Source organism: Nomascus leucogenys, chromosome 17, assembly GCF_006542625.1.
Source record: "Nomascus leucogenys isolate Asia chromosome 17, Asia_NLE_v1, whole genome shotgun sequence".
In the NCBI taxonomy this organism is placed as follows: Eukaryota; Metazoa; Chordata; class Mammalia; order Primates; family Hylobatidae; genus Nomascus; species Nomascus leucogenys.
In genome coordinates, this window is record NC_044397.1 from 57,366,643 (window position 1) to 57,389,289 (window position 22,647).

Below are 22,647 nucleotides of genomic sequence, written 5' to 3' on the forward strand. Positions count from 1 at the left end.
AGAAGTGGCAGTGGTGAGGCTAACACTGAGATATGTGCATTTTCAGCATAAGGACTACAAGAATAAGCAAGGAATGTGAAGCAATATGATTATTCTTCCTATTACAATTTTTGTTAATTTTTGCTTAGACAAACAGGGCAAATTGTTATCAAATGAGAATTATCTCTAAGCAGATCCAAAGGCAGAAATAATTCTCCTAAGAAGGCTGTTATGGCTGACTCACATTACTGCTCCCATTTATCTGTGCCAGAGAGGAAGGATCCGAGGACAGTACTAGGTCAACTCCATAACTTTGCTCTTGTGAATTGTGCTACAATAAAAACACAAGAGCAGGTATCTTTTTAATATAATGATTTATATTCCTTTGGATAGACATCAGTAATGAAATTGTTGTATAGGGTGGTAGTTCTATTCTTAGTTCTTTGAGAAATCAAAATGTTTAAAACAATACCAAAAAAAATTAACTACTTAGGAATACATTTAATGAAATATACATAGAACTGAGAGCTACAAAAACATTCCTGAGAGAAATTCGAGAAAGCTTAAAATAAATGAAGAGCTATATCATGCTCATGGATTGCATGATTCAATGTTTTTAAAATGTTAATTCTCTCCAAACTGATCTATAGATAGAAGGTAACCCATTAGGACAACTGCATATCCACATGCAAAAGAATGAAGTTGTATCCCTTCCTCACACCACACACAAAAGTCAACTCAAAATAGACAACAGACGAAAATGTAAAAGCTAAACTGTAAAACTCTTAAAAGAAAACATAGCAGGAAATCCTTATGATTGAAGGTTAGGCTGAGCCTTTTAGATATGACACCAAAAGCATAAACAACAAAAGAAAAAAATATGTAAGTTGGACTTCATGAAAATTAAAAACTTTTACTTCAAAAATGCAATCACAAAGTGGAAAGACAACCCAGAAAATGGGGGGAAAAGATGTGGAAATCACATATCTAATAAGGGACTTGTCTGTAAAATATATGAAGAATTCTTACAACTTCATAATAAAAAGACAAATAATCCAATTTAAAATGGGCAAAAGATTTGAATAGACATTTCTCCATAGAAGATATACAAATGGCCAAGAACTACATAAAAAGATTGTCAACATCATAAACCACTAGGGAAATGTAAATCAAAATCACAATGGGATAACTCCTTACATCCACCTAGATGGCTACAATCTAAAGAACAGAAATACAAGTATTGGTGAGAATGTGGAGTAATTGAACCTTTCTACCATGATGATGGGAGAGCAAAATGGTAGAGCCACGTTGGAAAACAATCTGACAGTTTCTCAAAATGTTAGATGTAGAGCTATCATGTGACCTAGCATATACCCAAGAGAAACAAAAACATACATTTATTTTAAAACTTGCACATGAATATTCCAGCATTATTCATCATAGCCTAAAAGTGGAAACAACTCAAATGTAGTTCAACAGAGGAAAAGATAAAGAAAATGTCCTATATCTATACAAGGGAATATTAGTTTATCATCAATTTTAAAATGAAGCATTTTAGATGCTACAACATGAATGAACCTTAAAAACACTGTGCTAAGTGAAAGAGGGCAGTCACCAAACAAAGCCTATAACTTATACAAATTCTATATGTAGGAAATGTCCAGAATAGTAAAATCTATTGAGACAGAAAGTAGCTTAGTTGTATGCCCAGGGTTAGGCATGGGCATGGGGGAGATTGGGAGGAAATGAGAAGTGTATGCTAATACATTTAGATTTTCTTGTCAGGTTGGTGAAATTTTTCTAAAATTAACTGTGATGATGGTTGCCCAGCTCTGTGAACATACTAACAATTATTGAATTGTGTACAGGCCTACCTTGTTTCATTATGCTTCACTTTATTGTGCTTCACAGATACTGTGTTTTTCACAAATTGAAAGTTCATGGCAACCTTGCATTGAGCAAGTCCATCAATGCCATTTCTCCAACAGCATGTGCTCACTTTGTGTCTCTGTGTCACATTTTGGTAATCCTCACAAAATATTTTAAACCTTCATTATTATTGTATCTACTGTCATGTTCTGTAATCAGTGATCTTTGATATTACTATCATAATTGCTTGGGGATGCCACAAACCATGCCCATATAAGACGGAGAACTCAATCAATAAATTTTGTGTGTATTCTGACTGCTCCACTGGTTGGCCATTCCCCCACCTCTCTTCCTCTCCTCGGGCCTTCCTGTTCCCTGAGACACAATGATATTGAAATTAGGCTAATTAATAACCCTACAGTGACCTCTAATTTTTCGAGTGAAAGGAAGAGTCACATGTCTGTCACTTTAAATCAAAAGCTAGAATTATTAGAATTATTCTTATTATTATTAGAGACAGAGTCTCACTCTTGTCGTCCAGGCTGGAGTGCAGTGGCACAATCTCAGCTCACTGCAACCTCCGCCTCCCATGTTTATTAATGATTAAGAATTATTAAGCTCAGTGAGGAAAGTAAGTTAAAAGCTGAGATAGGCTGAAAGCTAGGACTTTTTCACCAAGCAGTTAATAAATGCAATTCACTAATAGTTAATGAAGCTGTGAATGCAAAGAAAAGGTTCTTAAAGAAAATGAAAAGTGCCACTCCAGTGAAAACACAAATGATAAGAAAGTGATATGGAAAAAGTTTTAGAGGTCTGGATAGATCAAATCAGCCACAACATTTCCTTAAGCCAAATTCTAATCCAGAGAAAGGTCCTAATTCTCTTCAGTTCTATGAAGCCTGAGAGAGGTGAGGAAGCTGCAGAAGGAAAGTTTGAAGTTAGCAGAGGTTGGTTCATGAGGTTTCAGGAAAGAAGCCATCTCCATTACATAAAAGTGCAAGGTGAAGATATAAGCATTGATATAGAAGCTGAAGCAAATTCTCCAGAAGATCTACCTAAAATAATTGGTGTAAGTGTCTACACTAAACAACAGATTTTCAATGCAGACGAAACAGCCTTGCATTGGAAGATGCTATCTAGGACTTTCATTAACTAGAGAAGAGAATTCAATGCCTGCCTTCAAAGTTTCAAAGGACAGGCTGACTCTCTTGTTAGGGGCTAATACAGCTGGTGACCTTAAGTTGAAGCCAGTGTTTATTTACTATTTCAAAAATCCTAGGGCCCTTAAGAATTATGGTAAATCAACTGTGTCTGTGCTCTATAAATGGAACACCAAAGCTTAGATGACAGCACCTCTGTTTACAGCATGTTTTACTGAATATTTTAAACTCACTGTCAAAACCTACTGCACAGAAAAAAATGTTGTTTTCAAAATATCACTGCTCATTGACCATACGGCCAGTCATCCAAGAGCTCCGATGAAGATGTACAAGGAGATTAATGTTTTCATGCCTGCTAACAAACATCCAGTCTGCAGCACGTGGAGCAAGAAGTAACTTCAAATTTCAAATCTTATTATTTAAGAAATGCATTTCATAAAGCTATAGAGTCATAGATAGTGATTCAAATTTATAGATGATTTTGAGTGGGTTCCAGACTTCAGTGGAGAAAGTAACTGCAGATGTGATGGAAATAGCAAAAAAACTAGAAATAGAAGTGGAGCCTTAAGATGTGACAGAATTGTTGCAATCTCATAACAAAACTAATGAATGAGGAGTTGCTTCTTATGGATAAGCAAGCAAAGTGGTTTCTTGAGATGGAATCTACTTCTGGTGAAGATGCTGTGAACATTATTGAAATGATAACAAAGGATTTAGAATATTACATAAAATTAGTTGGTAAGTCAGTGACAGAGTTTGAGAAGACTGACTCTCATTTTGAAAGAAGTCCCACTATAAGTAAATGCTATAAAACAGCATCACATGCTACAGAGAAATCTTTCATGAAAGAAACAGTCAATGATGCAGTAAACTTCATTTCTGTCTTACTTAAAGAAATAGCCACAGCCACTTCCACCTCCAGCAACCACCAACCTGATCAGTTAGCAGTCATCAGCAACAAAACAAGATCTTCACCAGCAAAAAGATTGGCTCACTGAAGGCTCAGATGATCATGAGCATTTTTTAGCCATAAAGTGTTCTTTTAATTAAGGTATGTACATTTTTTAGACAATGCTATTGCACACTTAATAGACTACAATATAGTGTAAACATAACTTTTATATGGAATGGAAAACTAAAAAACTTTTGTGACTCACTTTATTGCAATATTTGCTATATTCTGATGTTGTGAAACTAAACCTACAAGATCTGAGAGTCCAAAAACAGTCCTTCATACTATTAACAAATCAACTGATTTTAAACAAAGGTCCCAATGTATTCTAATGAAATAGAATAGTTTTTTCAACAAATGCTACTAGAATTGTATATACATATGTAAAAAGAGAAACCTCAAAAGTTACATCACACCATAGAAAGAAATAAACTGAAAATAAATTGTACCTATAAACAAAAGCTAAAATTATTAAACACATAAAAGAAAATACAGGAAAAAATCTGAACAATCTTCAAAAATATTAGGCAAATATTTCTTTGTTAAAGAAAACACAAAAAAGCACAAATCAAAATAGAAAAAAGTGATAAATTAGGCCGGGCGCGGTGGCTCACGCTTGTAATCCCAGCACTTTGGGAGGCCGAGGCGGGCGGATCCCGAGGTCAGGAGATCGAGACCACGGTGAAACCCCATCTCTACTAAAAATACAAAAAATTAGCCAGGCGTGGTGGCGGGCGCCTGTAATCCCAGCTACTAGGAGAGGCTGAGGCAGGAGAATGGCGTGAACCTGGGAGGCGGAGCTTGCAGTGAGCCGAGATCGCGCCACTGCACTCCAGCCTGGGTGACAGAGCGAGACTCCGTCTCAAAAAAAAAAAAAAAAACGAAAAAAGTGATAAATTATATTTTATCAAAATAAATAAACCTTGCTCTTCGAAAGACAGAGCATAAATGAGAAAATAATATTTACAATACATATATAATATGTATACATATGATTAAAGACTTGTGACCAGTATATGTAAAAAAAAACTCTTAAGAATTCAGTAAAACCAAAAATAAAAAATCAATTGTATAACATAAACAGACACTTTCCTCAAAAAATATTGAAATGCCCAATAAACACATAAAAAGATGCTTAACATCATTCCTGATCAAGAAAATGTAAATTAAAACTACAATTAGAAAGCACAATACAACAGTATAATGGCTAAAATTAAAGAGAACAACATAATAAGTGTTAGCAAGAATGTGGAGCAACTAGAATTCTTATGTATTGATGTTGGGAATATAAAATTGCATGACACTTTGGAAAACAACCTGGACATATACTATGTAGCTAAACATACACTAAACATTTATCCCAAGAATTCTACTCCTGGGTATTAACCCAAGAAAAACTCAAATATTTGTCCACACACAGATTTATTTTTTAATGTTCATAACATTTAAGATGGAAAGAGGCATTGAAGAAGACAGAAAGGACAGTCCTGTGTTGCCTACCTCTCCTCACCCAATCCCAGGCAGTGCAGCATGGAGAAAGATTATGTGTGCTTGAGGGAGGGAGAGCAAACTGAGTGTGAATCTTTGTACTGAAACTCAGTGCTGCCCTATCACAATAGAATGCAACAAGGGCAGAATTCTACTGGTGCCCACAGAGGAAGCATTTAGACCAGCCCTGAGCTAGATGAGCATCCTGTGCCCCAGCAAGAGGTATCCAAGTCTTGGCTGGCTTCACTACAGGCTGATAAAGTGGTTTGGGACCCCAAATAAATTTGAGTGGCAGTCAGGCCACAAGAACTGCAGTCCTTAGATAAGCCCTGGTGTTCTGCTGGTTTTGAAGGCAGTGGAGTTACAGTACCAAGGCAATACCAGCTGTAGTAGCCATTAGAGTGCTTACATCAACCCTCCCCCAACTCCAGGCAGTGAGCTTGGGGAAAGACTTCTGCTTGAGGAAGGGAGAAGGAATATTACAGAGGACTTTGTCTGGCAAGCTGGATACCAGTTCAGCCACTGTAAAATAAAGTACCAGCCAGATTTCTGAAGCCCCTGATTCCAGGCCTTTGCTTCCCAGTGGCTTTTCTAGACCCATCTAGGCTAGATGAGAATCTGCTGCCCTGATGGGATGGACCCAGTCCCAGCAGGATTGGCCACCTGCTGACTAAGGTGACCTTGAACCTTGAATAAACATCAGCAGCAGCCAGGAAGTAGCAGCCATGGGCCTTGGATAAGCCCCAGTACTGTACTGGTCAGGAAGAACATGAGCCTCAGATGTGACCCAACATGGTGCCAAAGGAGTGCCTGCATCATCCCTCCCCCAATTCCAGGCAGCCCAGTGTGGAAAGATACTCCTTCTGATTAGGGGAAACAGAAGGAAGAGAGCAAGAGACTTCAAATGGTAACCCAGAGAATGCTCTCTTAAATTCCCTAAGTCCAACAAGGCTGATTATCTGGGAGTCTACTAGAGTTGCAGCATTCTTGGGCTTAGGAATGAAACAGCTAGTGCTAAACAGCTGCAGTGACCACAGGCTTAGGTCACAACATTTATTCCCCTTTGAATTCTTGGAAAGTCCTCTCAAGAAGGATGAGTACAAACAAGCCCAGACTGCAAAGATTGGAATAAATGCCTAACTCTTCAATACTCAGCCATTAATGAACATCCACAAGCATCAAGAACATCCAGAAAAACACGACCTCACCAAACAAACTAAATAAGTAATCAGTGACCAATCCTGGAGTGAAAGAGATACGTGACCTTTCAGACAGGGAAATGCAATATAAATATAATAATATAAATTGGGTGCACCCAACTCTGGAGCATCCATACATAAAAAGCAAATATTAACAGAGCTAAAGAGAGAGATAGATCTCAATATAATAACAGCTGGAGACTTTGATGCCCCATATTTTGCATTGAACAGATCATTTAAACAGAAAAGCAACAAAGAATCATTTGATTTTATCTACACTGTAGACGAAATGAACCTAATAAACATTTACAGAACATTCCATCCAACCGCTGCAGAATCTGCATTCTTCTTTTTAGAAAATGGAACACTCTCAAGGATATATCATATATTGGGCCACAAAATAAGTCTAAAAAAATTCAAAATAATTAAAATTATATTAAGTATCTTTTCTGACCACAATGGAATAAAGCTAGACATCAATAACAAGATCAACTTTGCAAGTTATAAAAACACATAAATATTGAACAATATGCCCCTGAATTACTACTGGGTCAATGAAGAAATTAAGAAGGAAATTTTAAAATTGCTTAAAAAAAATCAAAATAGAAAAACAACGTACCCAAACCTGTGGGATACAGCAAAAGTAGTATTAAGAGGCAAGTTTATAGCAATAAATGCCTACATCACAAAAGTTTTAAAAAAAGAAAAAAAATTTCAGATAACCTAACTATGTGATGTGGTTTGGCCATGTCCCCACTCAAAATCTTATCTTGAATTGTAATCCCCATGTGTTGTGGGAGGGACTTCATGGGAGGTAATTAGATCACGGGGGCAGTTCCCCCATGCTCCTCTCATGATAGTGAGTGAGTTCTCATGAGATCTGACGGTTTTATAAGGGGGTTTTCCCCCTTTGCTCTATGCTTCTCTCTCCTGCTGCCATGTGAAGGACAGGTTTGCTTCCCCTTCCACCATGATTGTAAGTTTCCTGAGGCCTCCCCAACCATGCAGAACTGTGAGTCAATTAAATCTCTTTACTTTATAAATTACCCAGTCTTGGGTATTTCTTCATAGCAGCATAAGAATTGACTAATACACTATGCATCTTAAAGAATTAGAAAAGCAAGAACAAAACAAGCCCAAAATTAGTAGAAGAAACAATAAAGATCAGAGCAGAATCTTTCTTCAAAAGACCAAAAAATACAAAAGATCAATGAAACAAAAAGTTTTTTTAATAGATACACAAAATTGACAAACCTTTAGCAATACTGACAACGGAAAAAAGAGAGAAGACCCAAATAAATAAAGTTTGAGACAAAAAAGGAGACATTACAACTGATACCGCAAAGATTCAAAGGATCATCAGAGACTACTGTGAGCAACTATATCTCAATACACTGATTTGATAGAAATTACATTGAATTTGCAGATTGCTTTTGGGAGTATAGACATTTTATTAATATTGATTCTTCCAATCCATGAACATAGAATATCTTTCTATTTTTTGGGTGTCCTCTTCAACTGGAAAACTGAGAAGAAATAAATAAATTCCTAGATACATGCAACATACCAAGATTGAACCACAAAGAAAACCAAAATTTGAATAAACCAACAACAGGTAATAAGATAGCAGTAATAAACATTCCCCCATCAAAGAAAAGCTCAGGACCCAAACAATGGCTTCACTGCTGAATTTTACCATTTAAACAAGAATTAATACAAATCCTACTCAAACTAATCCAAAAGGTTGAAGAGGAAGGAATGCTGTTGAACTCATTCTGCAGTGCCAGTATTACCCTGATACCAAAACCAGATATACACACAAAAAATAACAAAAAAGAAAACTAGAGGCCAATATTTCTGATGAACATAGATGCAAAAACTCTCAACAAAATACTGACAAAACTGAATTTAATGTTACATTTAAAAGATCATTTATTATGACCAAGTGGGATTCATCCATCCCAAGGATGCAAGAGCAATTTAACATATGCAAATTAACCAATGTGATACATCACATCAAAAGACAAAGGACAAAAACTATATAATCATATCAATAGATGTTGAAAAAGCATTAGATAAAATTCAACATTCCTTTATGATACAAACTCTCAAAAACTGGATATAGAAGGAACACAGTCAAGCACAATAAACACCTTATATGACAAAATCACAGCTACTATCATACTGAACAGGGGAAAACTGAAGATCTTTTCTTTAAGATTTGGAACAAGAATGCCCACTTTCACTACTTTTATGCAACATAATACTGGAAGTCCCAGCCAGAACAATCCAGCAACAGAAAGAAATAAAGGGCATCCAAATTGGAAAGGAAGAAGTCAAATTATCCTTGTTTGCATATAACATGATCTCATATTTAGAAAAACCTAAAGACTCCACCAAGAAGCTGTTAGAACTGATAAACAAATTCAGTAAAGTTGCAGGATACAAAATTAACAAACAAAAATCAATAGCATATATATACGCTAACAGTGAACAATATGAAAAAGAAACCAAGAAAGCAATCCCACTTATAATAGCTACAAATAAAATAACATACCTAGGAATAAACCTAACCAAAGAAGTAAAAAATCCTTGCAATGAAAACTATAAAACCCTGATGAAAGAAATTGAAAAGGTCACACAAAAAATTAGAAAGATGTTCCACGTTCATGGCTTGGAAGAATCAATATTATTAAAATGTCCATCCTCCCCAAAGCAATCTGCAGATTCAATGCAATCGCTATGAAAATACCAAAGATGTTCTTCATAGAAATAGAAAAAAAAATTCATTTTTTAAAATCCTAAAATTTATATGCAACTACAAAGACCTAAAATAGCCAAAGCAATCCTGAGCAAAAAGAGCAAAGCTGGTGGCATCACATTACCTGACTTCAAAATATACTACAAAGCTTTAGTAACCAAGTCAGCATGGTATTGGCATGAAAACAGACACATAGACCAATGGAACAGAACAGAGAACCCAGAAATAAATCCACGCATTAGAGTCCTCATTTTTTACAAAGTCTGCAAGAACATTCAGTGAGGAAAGAACAGTCTCTTCAATGAATGCTGCTGAGAAAAGTGAATATCCATATGCAGAATGAAACTAAACCCCTATCTCTTGCCATAATAAAAAACAATCCAAATTAAGACTTAAATCTAAGACCTGAAACTGTGAAACTAATAGAATAAAACTTTGGGGAAACACTCCAGGACATTGGTCTGGGCAAAGATTTCTTGAGTAAGTCCTCAAAAGCACAGACAACAAAAGTAAAAACGGACAAATGGATCACACCAAACTCAAAAGCTTCTGCACAGCAAAGAAAATAAACAAAGTTAAGAGACAACTCACAGAATGGGAGAAAAGATTTGCAAACTACACATATGGCAAGGGATTAATAACCAGAATATATAACAAGCTCAAACAACTCAACATAAAAACACAATAATTCAATGAAAAATAGGCAAAAAATCTGAATAGACATTTCTCAAAAGAATACATACAAATGGGTCACTAGGACATGAACACCTGCTTAACATCACTACTCATCCAAGAAGGGCAAATCCAAATTACAATGAGATATGATCTCATCCCAGTTAAAATGGCTTTTATTAAAAAGGCAATAGCAAATGCTGGTGAGGGGTTGGGAAAAGGGAACCCCTGTACATTGTTGGCGGGAAAAGTAGTCAGTACAGCCACTATGGAGAACAGAAGGAAGGTTCCTCAAAACACTAGAAATAAAACTACCATATGATCTAGCAATCCCACTGCTGTGTATAAATCCAAAAGAAAAAAAAAAAACAGAGACATCTGCACTCTCATGTTTATTGCAGCGTTATTCACGGTAGCCAAGCTATGGAATCAACTTTAGTGTTCATCAACATATAAATGGATAAAGACAATGTAGTATGTATACCTAATGGAATATTATTCAGGCATAAAAAAGAATGACATCCTGTCATTTGCAACAACAGGGATGGAACTGGAAGGGATTATGTTAAGTGAAATAAGCCAGGCACAGAAAGACAAATATTATGTGCTCTCACTTACATGTGGGAGCTAAAAATAATTAAACTCATAGAGACAGAGAGTAGAATGATGGTTACCAGAGGCTGAGAAGGGTAGTGGGGAGGTGGGAGATATAGAGGGGATAAGTAATGGGTACAAAACGGCAGTTAAATAGAAGGAATTGTATCTAATGTTCAGTAGCACACTGGCATGACTATAGTTAACAATAATTTATTACATATTTCAAAATAACTAAAAGGTGAAACTGGAATGTTCCTAACACACACACACACACACACACACACACACACACACACTCACACAAATGATTTATACTTTAGATGATGGATATCCTGATTACCCTGATTTTATCATTATACATTGTGTATTTGTATTAAAATATTGCACGTAACTCAGAAATGTAGAAAACTAGTATGTATCCACAATAATTAAAAATGAAGACTTTTAAAATATATATTAAGAAACAAAAAGTTTTTTTAAAAATTAATCAAAAAAATAGAAGAGACCACCCTGGGTCATCCTTACCCATGGGAAAAATTAAAAGGAAAGAATTATAGTCATGTGTCATTTAAAGAAGAAAATGTACTGTGGGAAATGCATTCTTAGGCAATTTCATCATGTGTGAACACCATAGAATGTGCTTACACAAACCTAGATGGTGGAGCCTACTACATACCTAGCCATGTGGTGTAGCCTATTGCTCTTAGGCTACATACCTGTACAGCATGTCATTCTACTGAATACTGTAGGCAATTATAATACAATGGTAAGCCTTGTATGTCTAAACATATATAAAGTACAGTTAAAATATGGAATTATAATTCTATGTGACCCCTGTCATATATGCAGTCCATTGTTGACTAAAATACTGTCAAGCGGTGCATGATCATACTAATACACACAACCACATAAATAAATCTCAAAACATTTTGCTGGGTGGAAGAAGCCAGACACCAAGGATACATCCTTTATATAAAATTTAGAAAAGGCAAATCTAATCTAGATGACCAAAAGCAGACAAGCTATTGCCTGGATCTGAAGGTGTGGGGTGAGTGGAGGTAGGTTGGGCTGGGATAGAGCACAGGAGAATTCTGAGGATAATGAAAATGCTTTATATTTCAATCATGATGGTGGTTACACAGGTTCATAGACATGTCAAACTCATTGAAATGTACTCTTAAATATTGTATAGATCAATAAAGTTGATTTTTTAAATTAACTTTATTTCCATTACACAAGTAATGATAAGTAACATAGTGTAACTTTTTAAAAATACTATTTGCAATAGCAACAACAAACATAAAGTAACAAAGAAATAAGTTAACAAAAGATATGCATAACCTTCATGAAAAAACACTATAAAGCTATGTTGAAAGACACTAAAGAAAACCTAAATAAATTAAATAATGCATCATGATCACAAGATTCAATGCAACTCCAGTAAATATCCCAATAATATTTTTCACTGACTTGTACAACAAGGTTGTTAAACTTACATGGAAGAACAAAGACTTCCCAAAGGAGAAGTGCAAGGTAGAGACATTTACTCCATCAGATATCAAGACATCAGAAAGCTACAGTAAGACAGCAGGGTATAGTTCAAGGAATGGCTGGGGCTATAACAAGTTGGAGAAGCCAGACGCAGATGCACCACATATGAAAACTTAATTCACGTCAAAATGGGATTACAAATCAATGTGAAATTGATAAACTGTTTAATAATACAACTGAAAAAATACTTATCCAAATGGAAAAAAAATGCAGTTAAATCATTACCCTCACCACACATAGACGTAAAACCCAGATGAATTCAAGACCAGCGGGTGAAAGGAAAAACTATAATACTTTAAGAAGATAATGTAAGAAATTATCTTTATAACCTCGAGTAGGAAAGAAAACAAAATTGAAATACTAAACATGGTGTAAAAATAAAATAAGTTTTATCGGAGGAGAAATTTACAAATAAAAACCTAGCAAAAAGTACATAATCCCCCAAGTTTTCAACAGTCCATCAAGAGACATGCCTAGGCAGGGCAAGGAGAGAACCCCAGGACAGAGACCCAGCCCTAAAATGCTCTATGCAGGTAGACAAGTGACTGCAGTTATAGGGAGGGCTTCCTTAGGCAAGTGGCTGGGTCAGGAGGGGAGACTCTGGACTCAAGAGCTTGGATCGTTTTTTCATTCTTCACTCACCCTTCCTGGGACAGCTCTCCACTAAGTTACGAAAGGGGCTTGGAAAAAAACCCCAGGCCCACCCGGAACTGTCTTTCCTCAGTGTGCAGAGGCCATGGTGCTGCATCGTGAGAAGGTAGCTGACCACGACAGAGCTGACTGCATATAGAAGAGGAAGACCCTGGGCTGTGTAAGGGCTGCACAGATGGGGAATATAAAAAGAGAAAGGCCGACCATGCCATGGAAGGTACCAAGGAAGGGGAGGGGAGTACTCGTCATCATGGAGGGCCCCAAGGTGTCGGAATGGGACAGCAGGCATAGAAGGAATCCTTCTCCCCGGTGAATCTAATGCTGGCACATCTCCACGTCAGAAAAGCCATTTAAGAAACAAGGATCGGCCAGGCACGGTGGCTCACGCTTGTAATCCCAGCACTTTGGGAGGCCAAGGGGGGCAGATCACCTGAGGTCAGGAGTTCAAGACCAGCCTGTCCAACATGATGAAACCCCCTCTCTACTAAAAATACAAAAAATTAGCTGGCATGGTGGCACCTGCCTGTAGTCCCAGCTACTCAGGAGGCTAAGTCAGGAGAATCACTTGAACCCGGGAGGAGGAGGTTGCAGTGAGCCGAGATCGTGCCACTGCACTCCAGCCTGGGCAGCAGAGCCAGACTCCATCTCAAAAAAAAAAAAAAAAAAAATTATAAGTCTAGGAGGCGGAGGTTGGGGTGAGCCGAGATCTCATCATAGCACTCCAGCAGGGGCAACAAGAGCGAAACTCCGTCTCATTAAAAAAAAAAAAAAAAAAAAAAAAAGAGTGTCAAGAGAGTAAAAAGCAAACTGAGAAGCTGAGGTGAGGCAGCAGCAGGTGATAATCAAATAAGACTGAGAACCAGGAAATATGGTGGTTGGAAAAGAGGCAGAGAGGGTCAGATGATTCTCAGGGGATCTGGGCATGTTTGAGAATGGAGAAAAAAATAAATAAAAATATTGATGACCACCAAATGAGACCAGTAGGAAATGGCTGGAAACATTTCAAGAAACTGGAAATGAAAGGTCACCCAACCAAAGCCCAGAAGGCAAAACACGGGGTCCTGTAGGCTAAGGGTGGGAGTGCCCTCGCATGGGTACAGCAATCGGCCTCCCAAAGGTTGTCAGACAGTGAAAGGGAAGTGAGGGTCGGGTTTAGACAGCACATTCGCATTACAAAGCATTTTAAATTAAACAAAATAGGAGTGACCACTAACACAAGAATATCCACTTCTGTTGCCTGCAGTGCTTCATATTTCTGCTCTGAAATCCTCTTGTTAAAATGAAGGGGAAACCCCCCAACAAAGGCAAGAATGAGGAAGCTGATTTTCATAACCATAAGCTATATCAGATGGTACCCAGGATTTCTGCCCAAAGTGAACTTACCTGAGGAATTAGGGAGGTCATGGAAACTTATGAACTAAATTAACTGTGATATTTGCTTTCAAAATTTTTTGGTTTTTTGTTTTTTGTTTTTGTTTTTTTGAGACAGTCTTGTTCTGTTGCCCAGGCTAGAGTTTAGTGATGTGATCTTGACTCACTGCAGCCTCTGCCTCCCCGGTTCAAGCTCTTCTCCTGCCTCAGCCTCCTGAATAGCTGGAACTACAGGCGCCCGCCAGCACGCCTAGCTAATTTTTGTATTTATAGTAGAGGCAGGGTTTCACCCTGTTGGCCAGGGTGGTCTCGAACCCCCTACCTCGTGATCCGTGCGCCTCAGCCTCCCAAAGTGCTGGGATGCCAGATGAGTTGGTCTCCCCTGTGTGAGACACCCATGCGGAGCCATGGGCGGCCTCTGAGGAGAAAAGTCTCCTTATTGCCTTCATATCTTTATGCCCGAGAGCATAACAGCTCCGCAGCATTCCACAGGTTGCTCAGGGAGATAACACTCCCTTGAAGCAGTGGAGTATAATCAAACATCTTGGCTCCTCCTGAAACCCGCTCCCACCCATTTCAGTCCTGAGAAGTTAAAGATCTTAAGTAGTTTAGACACACGCCTTTGCTCAAGGAAATTCACAGAAACCGCCACTGCTATACTTCTTATTGAATGACTCAGGAGTTCTCCTTCACTGATTAATCCCTTTCCTCATCCCTTCCTCCCCCACCCATCTGCCCTAAGAACAAAGAGCTTGTAAACCAGTAAATTAGGCGGAGCCCGAGAGCTCTGGGCGGTGAGCAAGCCTCCGACGCTCAGGTTCCCTGGACCCGCCTTTTAAACTCTTATTCTGTCTCTTTCTATTTCCTTTGTCTCCGCTGGACTCGGGGTACCCGCCGGGTGGTGTGGGGCTGGTTTCCCCAACAACCCAAAGCGCTGGGATTACAGGCGTGAGCCACTGCACCCAGCCGCTTTCAGGTATTTTTAAACTGAGACAATTACCACAAAATAATCAGGAGTGAGTCTTTATTTATGGGCTTGAACTTCAATTGAATCCACACTTACTCCAATATGAAAACACCTGAAATCTGCTTGGTCAAGTGGCCGAGTCTGAAACCAGAGGCACTATTGACAGCGTGCTTCACTCTTTCTTGTCTCCTTTCTCCCTCTCCCGCTTTCCTTACTCCTTACAATTTCCTTTCCTTATTTTATTTTTTATTTCTTATACCTCTGACTTGGGCACTACTAGACAAGCTGAGGAATTTCATTCTTGGTTCTCAAAGTTAAAGGCTTTGCAATGCTGGTGATTAACCTGACTACCACTCTCAGAATGTTAGGTGAAGAATCTCACCAGGTTGCTTTTATAACCCCTGAATTTCTGCACATTGAAGTGAGGATATTGATATGGAAAAACACAAAGAAAACAAAGGTAGATTATTTCCTGATATCAAGTAATTTGGGGTTTTTTTTTTGTTTGAGAATGAGTCTCACTCTGTCACCCAGGCGGGAGTGCAGTGGCGCGATCTTGGCTCACTGCGACTTCCCCCCTCCTGGGTTCAAGTAATTCTCCTGCCTCAGCCTCCCGAATAGCTGGGATTACAGGCATCCACCACCATGTCCAGCTAATTTCTTTGTGTTTTTAGTAGAGACTGGGTTTCACTATGTTGGCCAGGCTGGTCTTGAACTCCTGATCTCAGGTGATCTGCCCGCCTCAGCCTCCCAAAGTGCTGGATTTACAGGTGTGAGCCACCGTGCCTGGCCTTCAAGTAGTATTTTTATAATTGTTATAGCCATAGTAATAAGAATTTGTTATTATTAACTCCCATTGGTTGAATGCCTCTGTGCCATGCATTGTGCTAGATGTTTTCTATATTTGTCTTTAACATTCACAACACTTGAAGTGAGTAAACAGATTCAAAGAGGTTAATTAATTTGCACAGATTCACAGAACCACAGGTAACAGAGCCAGTATTGTTTAGCCACAAAATCATATTCTTTCCACTTCAACATCATTTAAACCTCCCATTCCAAGTAAGGAAGAGATATAAGACTTGAAATAAAGACGCTGCTAAGTCTCAAGCTCTTCTAATGCTTCCAAGAAAGACAGAGTTTTGTATATTTCCCTTCTCCACCCATTCAAAAAAGACCATTGAACTTTTCAGGGTTATCACTTTACAGTATTTTCAAATGAGCCTCTTTATATCTTATTTCTATATGATTTGTCTCAGAAAATGTAAACACCTACTATGACCTGAAAGTTGGCATCTCCCATCCCCAAATTTTTATGTTGGAATGTAACCCCTAAGATGATATAGGAGAGTTGATTAGATCGTGAGGACAGAGCCTGCATCAATAGGATTAGTGCCCTTATTAAAGAGATCCTGGAGAGCTGCCTCATCCCTTCCATTATGTGAGAACACAGCTGGAAGGTGTCATTTATAATGGAAATGGTTCTCACCAGATACCAGATCAGCTGGCACCTTGATCTTGGACTTCCCAGCCTCCAAAACTATGAGAAATAAATATTTGTTTCTTATAAGCCACATAGTTTATGGTATTTCATTATAGCAGAGTTATAAATTCATTATAAAGAGTGAAGCACGCTGTCAATAGTGCCTCTGGTTTCAGACTCGGCCACTTGACCATGCAGATTTCAGGTGTTTTCATATTGGAGTAAGTGTGGATTCATTATAGCAGCCCAAATGAACTAAAACAACACCATTTATAAATCTTGTACCTGATATGCCAAAAATTATCTGGAAACTTTTAATTTTCCTCTTGTAACTTAAAGTTGGAAGATAAAGATCATATATGTCAACATTTGCTTTACCTTTAAACATCTTAGATTGTTTAATATTAGTAAATATAGATTAAATAAAACTCAGATCATTCATACCTGATAAATTCAAACTATCATAATCAACTAGTCACTTCCTTCCCTTCCTAACTTCACCTGGGAGAAGTTTCCAGGGTATTCAGGGTCCCCCAAGTTAAACCCCCTCACTTTGTCTCTTCTTACATGAAATATCTTCTCCTTCTCTTCTTGAGTTTAAGGCCAACTGACACGGTAGGCAACCACAGGCATAGCTCAGCATTCAGAGACTCAGAGAAGGCAACTTACCTGTCCTGTAGTCCATTTAGGTGGTTTATGACAAATAAAGAGTTACTGCCCAGTTTTTATTTGCTCTCAGCTGGGACAAGATTCTGGTCAACTAATAGCACAGTAGAAAAAAATAATTGTTCTGGGGGCATGTGGCACTAAAATGAAAAGTTGGCTAGACAAGTAATTTTGAAGTCAGAGTTTTAACTTACAGAAAACAAATTATCACATGCAAATGGCATTTGCTAATCAGTTATTACTCTGTGAGTCCTGCAAGTGGCAGTGGAAAGATCTCCTGCTGGAAGCTAACCATTAGTTGGAGCCAGAATTATGTGACTCTGAATTTAATAAAACTTTAATTTCTATACTTCTCATGATCTCTGACCTATCCCAAATTATTGAGGCTTTACAAAAAGCAGAAGCCCGTTCTATGTATCAGCTTTCTGAGATTTCTGAAAAAGATCTTTGTGTTTCTCTTACTGAAAATGATGCTCCATTGACCCTTCATAGCTGAAGTTCCTGCACCTTGATCCAGTGTTACAAAGAAGGCTGTGAACAAAGGGGATAACACCACGGCTGGGTAGATCTCGGGGCTGCAAATAACCTAGAAATAGATGCAAAGAAGAAATGAGTCCATATACCTGCTACCAGAAATGGAATTCCTGTTGAGTTGAAATTGTAGTATATAACATCATATTATTATATTATTAACCTTGCTATTAATTTAAAGGAGATCTAAGGACTCAGACAAAAAAAAAAAATCAAACAAAAAATGAAAAACCTTTATATCTAACACATTTCTTCCAGGGTCAGTACTCATGTTTCAAAGCAGAATGGCTCTGAGCAGCCATAGCTGCAGGATTCACAAGCTTCCCCATTCACTGAGTGGAAATAACCCTGATGCACACACAGCCAAGCTTCCAGACGCAGCTCTCTGTAAACAAGCTGTGGGTAGGAAAAATAAAAAGGATGCTTCCTCCCATCTCATATAAAAATGTAGGAGTTTTTAGTTTTGGCAAAAAATTCAAGCTTAATGCAAGTCGAATTCTTAATGTTTAAATATAGTTGTTAAGTATTGTGTAATACAAAAAAAAGTTGTCTACACTGAATAGGACTTTTCAGGACAAATGTCACTGCAAAATAGCCACCTCTGTGAATAATGTGCTGTTTACACATCCCCAACCATATCCTCTCTTCACACCACCAGGAGGGTGGGAGTAGTGAGGATGCTGATGGCTGCAGCAACGTGAAATTTATGATTACCAGCCCATTTCTCCTGCACAGTACACCTGGTTTTCTATCACTTACCTTCCCTTTTCTCACTCCCTTTGCTCTTCAGGCTGCTGCAGCCTGGCCCTCCTCATCCTGTCCCTGTACTGAACTGCCCTGGAGAACTTGTCAGCCCTTATCTACTCATGCTGCAACAGCACCTGTCACTCTGTCATGCCTCCTTCTTTCAATGCTTCCCAGGCAGACTCCAAATCTCTTTGTTTCCCTTCCAGCACTCTGGTTGCTGCTTATTGTCTCTTCTGCTTGTCCCTTGAATGCGCTCTTCTTGAGGCCTATGTTCTGGAAGTTTCTCCTTCTTAGGTATCCTCATCTATGTGATTCCAAATTCATAATCTGATTGATTAGGCGGCTCACTCCGACAATCTCAAGAGTCCCTCATACTCAGGATGGTTATGCTGAGCACAGCTCCCCAAATCCCCCACATGTCATGTGCCCTGTCAGTTCAATGGGAGTGCACTCTCCACTTAGCTGTTCCAGTCAAAGGCCTCCCTGCCCTCATGCATCCAGCCAGTTGTTTCTTCCCATCTTACCTCCTTCATGTCTGTTGAATCTGCCCTCTTCCCACTGCTTCAGGGCACAACCATCTCTTGCCTGGTTACTCAAGAGTTCCACAAGTTGATCTTGCCTTCTCTAGTGTTGCTCTCCACCCATCCCAAATTCTGCCTTTTCCAGTGTCCAGAATGTGACCCCTAAATGCTCATTTTATTATGACCTTGCCTGAAACCTTTCAATGGCTCCTTCATATTCTTTGAGAGTTCACCATCCTCAACCTCATAAAAAGCTCTTTATTGATTGGACACTGCTTACTACTTCAGCCACATCTCTGCCTTTTGGTTCTACTTTAGGTTTTTGTCCATGCTGTCTGCCTTGCCTGGACAATTTCTCCTCTGCACTCCCTTGTTCTGACAAAGTTGCACAGTGCCTCAGAAGGCTTTCTTTAGAATGGATTGGCCGACCCTCCTGTGTGCTCACATGGCTCCCTGTATAAAACCCCATCATGGCAATTTTCCCACTACATTGTAATAGTCTGGCCCTACAGTGAGCTCTGTAAAGGCAGGGAAAATACCTTGTCCACCATTTCATTCTCAGCCTGAAACACAAAAGGCACTCAGTACATATTTATTGAATAAATAAATAATAAAGTAGAAACCCTGAAAAGCTTTTTAGCTTTTCCTAAATGATATTTTACTCACATGGTTTTACATTTTTCCATTCTGCAACACACAATAGAGTCTCCAAACAACAAAGACAAACTGATAGGAATGGTCCTAATATGTGTAAAACCTAAATATAACTGACACGCTAGTTTGGGTAAATCCCAACAGTTATTAATACCTTATTGATGTAATGATTACAGAGTCAACCACATTATACATATTTGAGTGGTATAGCCTGATAGAGACAAAGCAGGCCATTATTTCTCAAGGAGTGATGTTGTTAAGGTTTCAACCCAGATAAAAAAAAATGGTCCATCTGACCAGTTTCCTGAAGCACAGGAAGTTACCAGTAATAGTTTATCAGAGCATCACCATCACAATTAATAACTTCATCATAGTAATCACTATCATCACCATCAACATCATTTCCGTCATTACCATCACTATCATTACCAACGACACCATCATCACTATTATCATCTCCATCGTAATCATCATCACCATCATCATTATCTCCACCATCATCTCCATTATCATCATCATCACCATCATTACCATCATCTCCACTGTCGTCAACATCATCACTGTCAACTCCATCATCATCACCATTATTACCATTATCTCCATCATAATCACTCTCATCACTATCATCTTCATCATCAGTATCACCATCACCATCTCCATCATTATCATCACTATCAACACTGTCATCTCCATCATTATCACCATAGTTACTATCATCTCCATTATCATCACCATCATCACTATCATCATCTCCATTATCATCATCACTATTGTCTCCATCATCATCATAACCATCATCTCCATCATCATCATCACCACCATTACTACTATCTCCATCATAATTACACTTATCACTATAATCATCTTCATCATCATCACCATCATCACTATCATCACCTCCATCATCATCATCACCATCATCACTATTATCTCGATCTTCTCCATTATCATTACTATAATCTTCATTATCATCAACATCAGTATCATCACCATCATCACTATCATTACTATTAACATCTCCATTATCATATCATCGCCATCATCGCTATCATCTCCATCATCATCACCATCATCACTATCATCAATTCCATCATCATCACCATCATCACTATTATCTCATCATCTCCATTATCATTACTATAATCTTTATTATCATCATCAATATCATCATCACCATTATCACTATCATTACTGTTATCATCTCCATCATCATATCATCGCCATCATCACTACCTCCATCATCATCATCATCACTATCATCAACTCCATCACCATCATCACCATTATCTCCATCATCTCCATTATCATTACTATAATCTTTATTATCAACATCAATATCATCATCACCATTATCACTATCATTACTATTATCATCTCCATCATCATATCATCACCATTATCACTATCATCTCCATCATCACCATCATCATCTCAATCATAATCATCACATCATTACTATTATCTACATTATTGTCAGCATCACCACTATCATCATCTCCATCATCATTATCACCATTATGATCTCCATCATAATCATTCTCATCACTATCATCATCTTCATCATCATCACCATCATCACTATTTTCCCAATCACCATCTCCATCATTACTATCATCTTTATTATCATCAAGATCATCACTATCATCACCAGCATCATCACTATCATCTTCATCATCATTACTATTATCTCTATTATTATCACCATCATCACTATCATCATCTCCATCATCATCATCATAATTACTATTCTCTACATCATCATCACTATCATCATCTTCATCATCATAATCATCACCTTCATTACTATCATCTCTATCATCACAATCACCACTGTCATTATCTCCATCACCATTATAACTATCATCACCATCATTATCATTTCTGTCATCATCATCACCATCATCTCCATCATCACCATCTTCACCATCATCATCATATCATCAGCATCATTATTTTCTCACCACCATCATCATCACCATCAATATTACTATCAGTATCATGCTGATAAACTATGAAATGCATCTCTCACTTCTACTTCTTCTACTTTCTATATTTATAATGGCTATTTACTTATGCCCAAATTGTGTCAGTTTTAATTGGAAGAACAAATTTATGTGCTAGATTGAGTGAACCTGTGTGAATATCATTCTTAAAAGACAAAACCTAAATTGTGGCTTATTGACATGTACTCCAGATATGTTGTTATTGTCATAATGAAACCCTATCTATTCATTTCACTCATCATTCGGAGTTTACAAAAAACAAGAGAGAGTGCTATGAGTTTTTTTCTCCAAAGGTTAATTCAAAAAGTATATTAAAAAATGAAACTTACAAATGTCTCTGTATCTGGGAGGTTCTTGAAAACGAAGTACTGTCAGAATTACAAACAAGATACAAGGCCAGAAGAATTCAGCAAGGAAAAGGACCTAGAAAATTAAAAAAAAAAATACCATTTGAATAAATTGTAAGGTATTACAATATTTTCATCTCTTGAAGGAGGTCATTGTAATACCTGCTTTGTGTCTCAGAACAGTCATTTGGGACAGGAGCCCGCAGAGAAGGCCTAGTTCATTTATCATTGCATCCAGATCTATGACTGTGTCATCTCCTTGTTCTTCTCCCATCAGACACAGCTTTTGCTTCTTTCCTTTTTCTGCACATTTTTATTTATTGCAGAACTTATGACATTACAGAAATTAAAGAAATAAATAACTTCACCCATATTTCCCATACTTCAATACAGCAACTATTTTTATTTTTCTAATTTCTTTAACATTTCTGACTTTTTTACCCAAATAGATACTTTGCTGGCTTTGGTGGTAGCATCC

The 22,647-nt window shown here is 37.9% G+C and overlaps 1 protein-coding gene across 1 annotated transcript in view; it reads right to left on the reverse strand.

Annotated features, from left to right (window-relative positions):
- Positions 1-22,647, reverse strand: part of ABCA13 (ATP binding cassette subfamily A member 13) — a 489,071-nt gene that overhangs the window by 443,366 nt on the left and 23,058 nt on the right. The window contains exons 2-3 of the mRNA XM_030795834.1: positions 22,152-22,245; positions 17,829-17,952 (exon numbers count right to left, since the gene is read on the reverse strand). Coding sequence (XP_030651694.1) covers positions 17,829-17,952; positions 22,152-22,245 — 218 coding nt within the window. The remainder of the gene's footprint in view (positions 1-17,828; positions 17,953-22,151; positions 22,246-22,647) is intronic.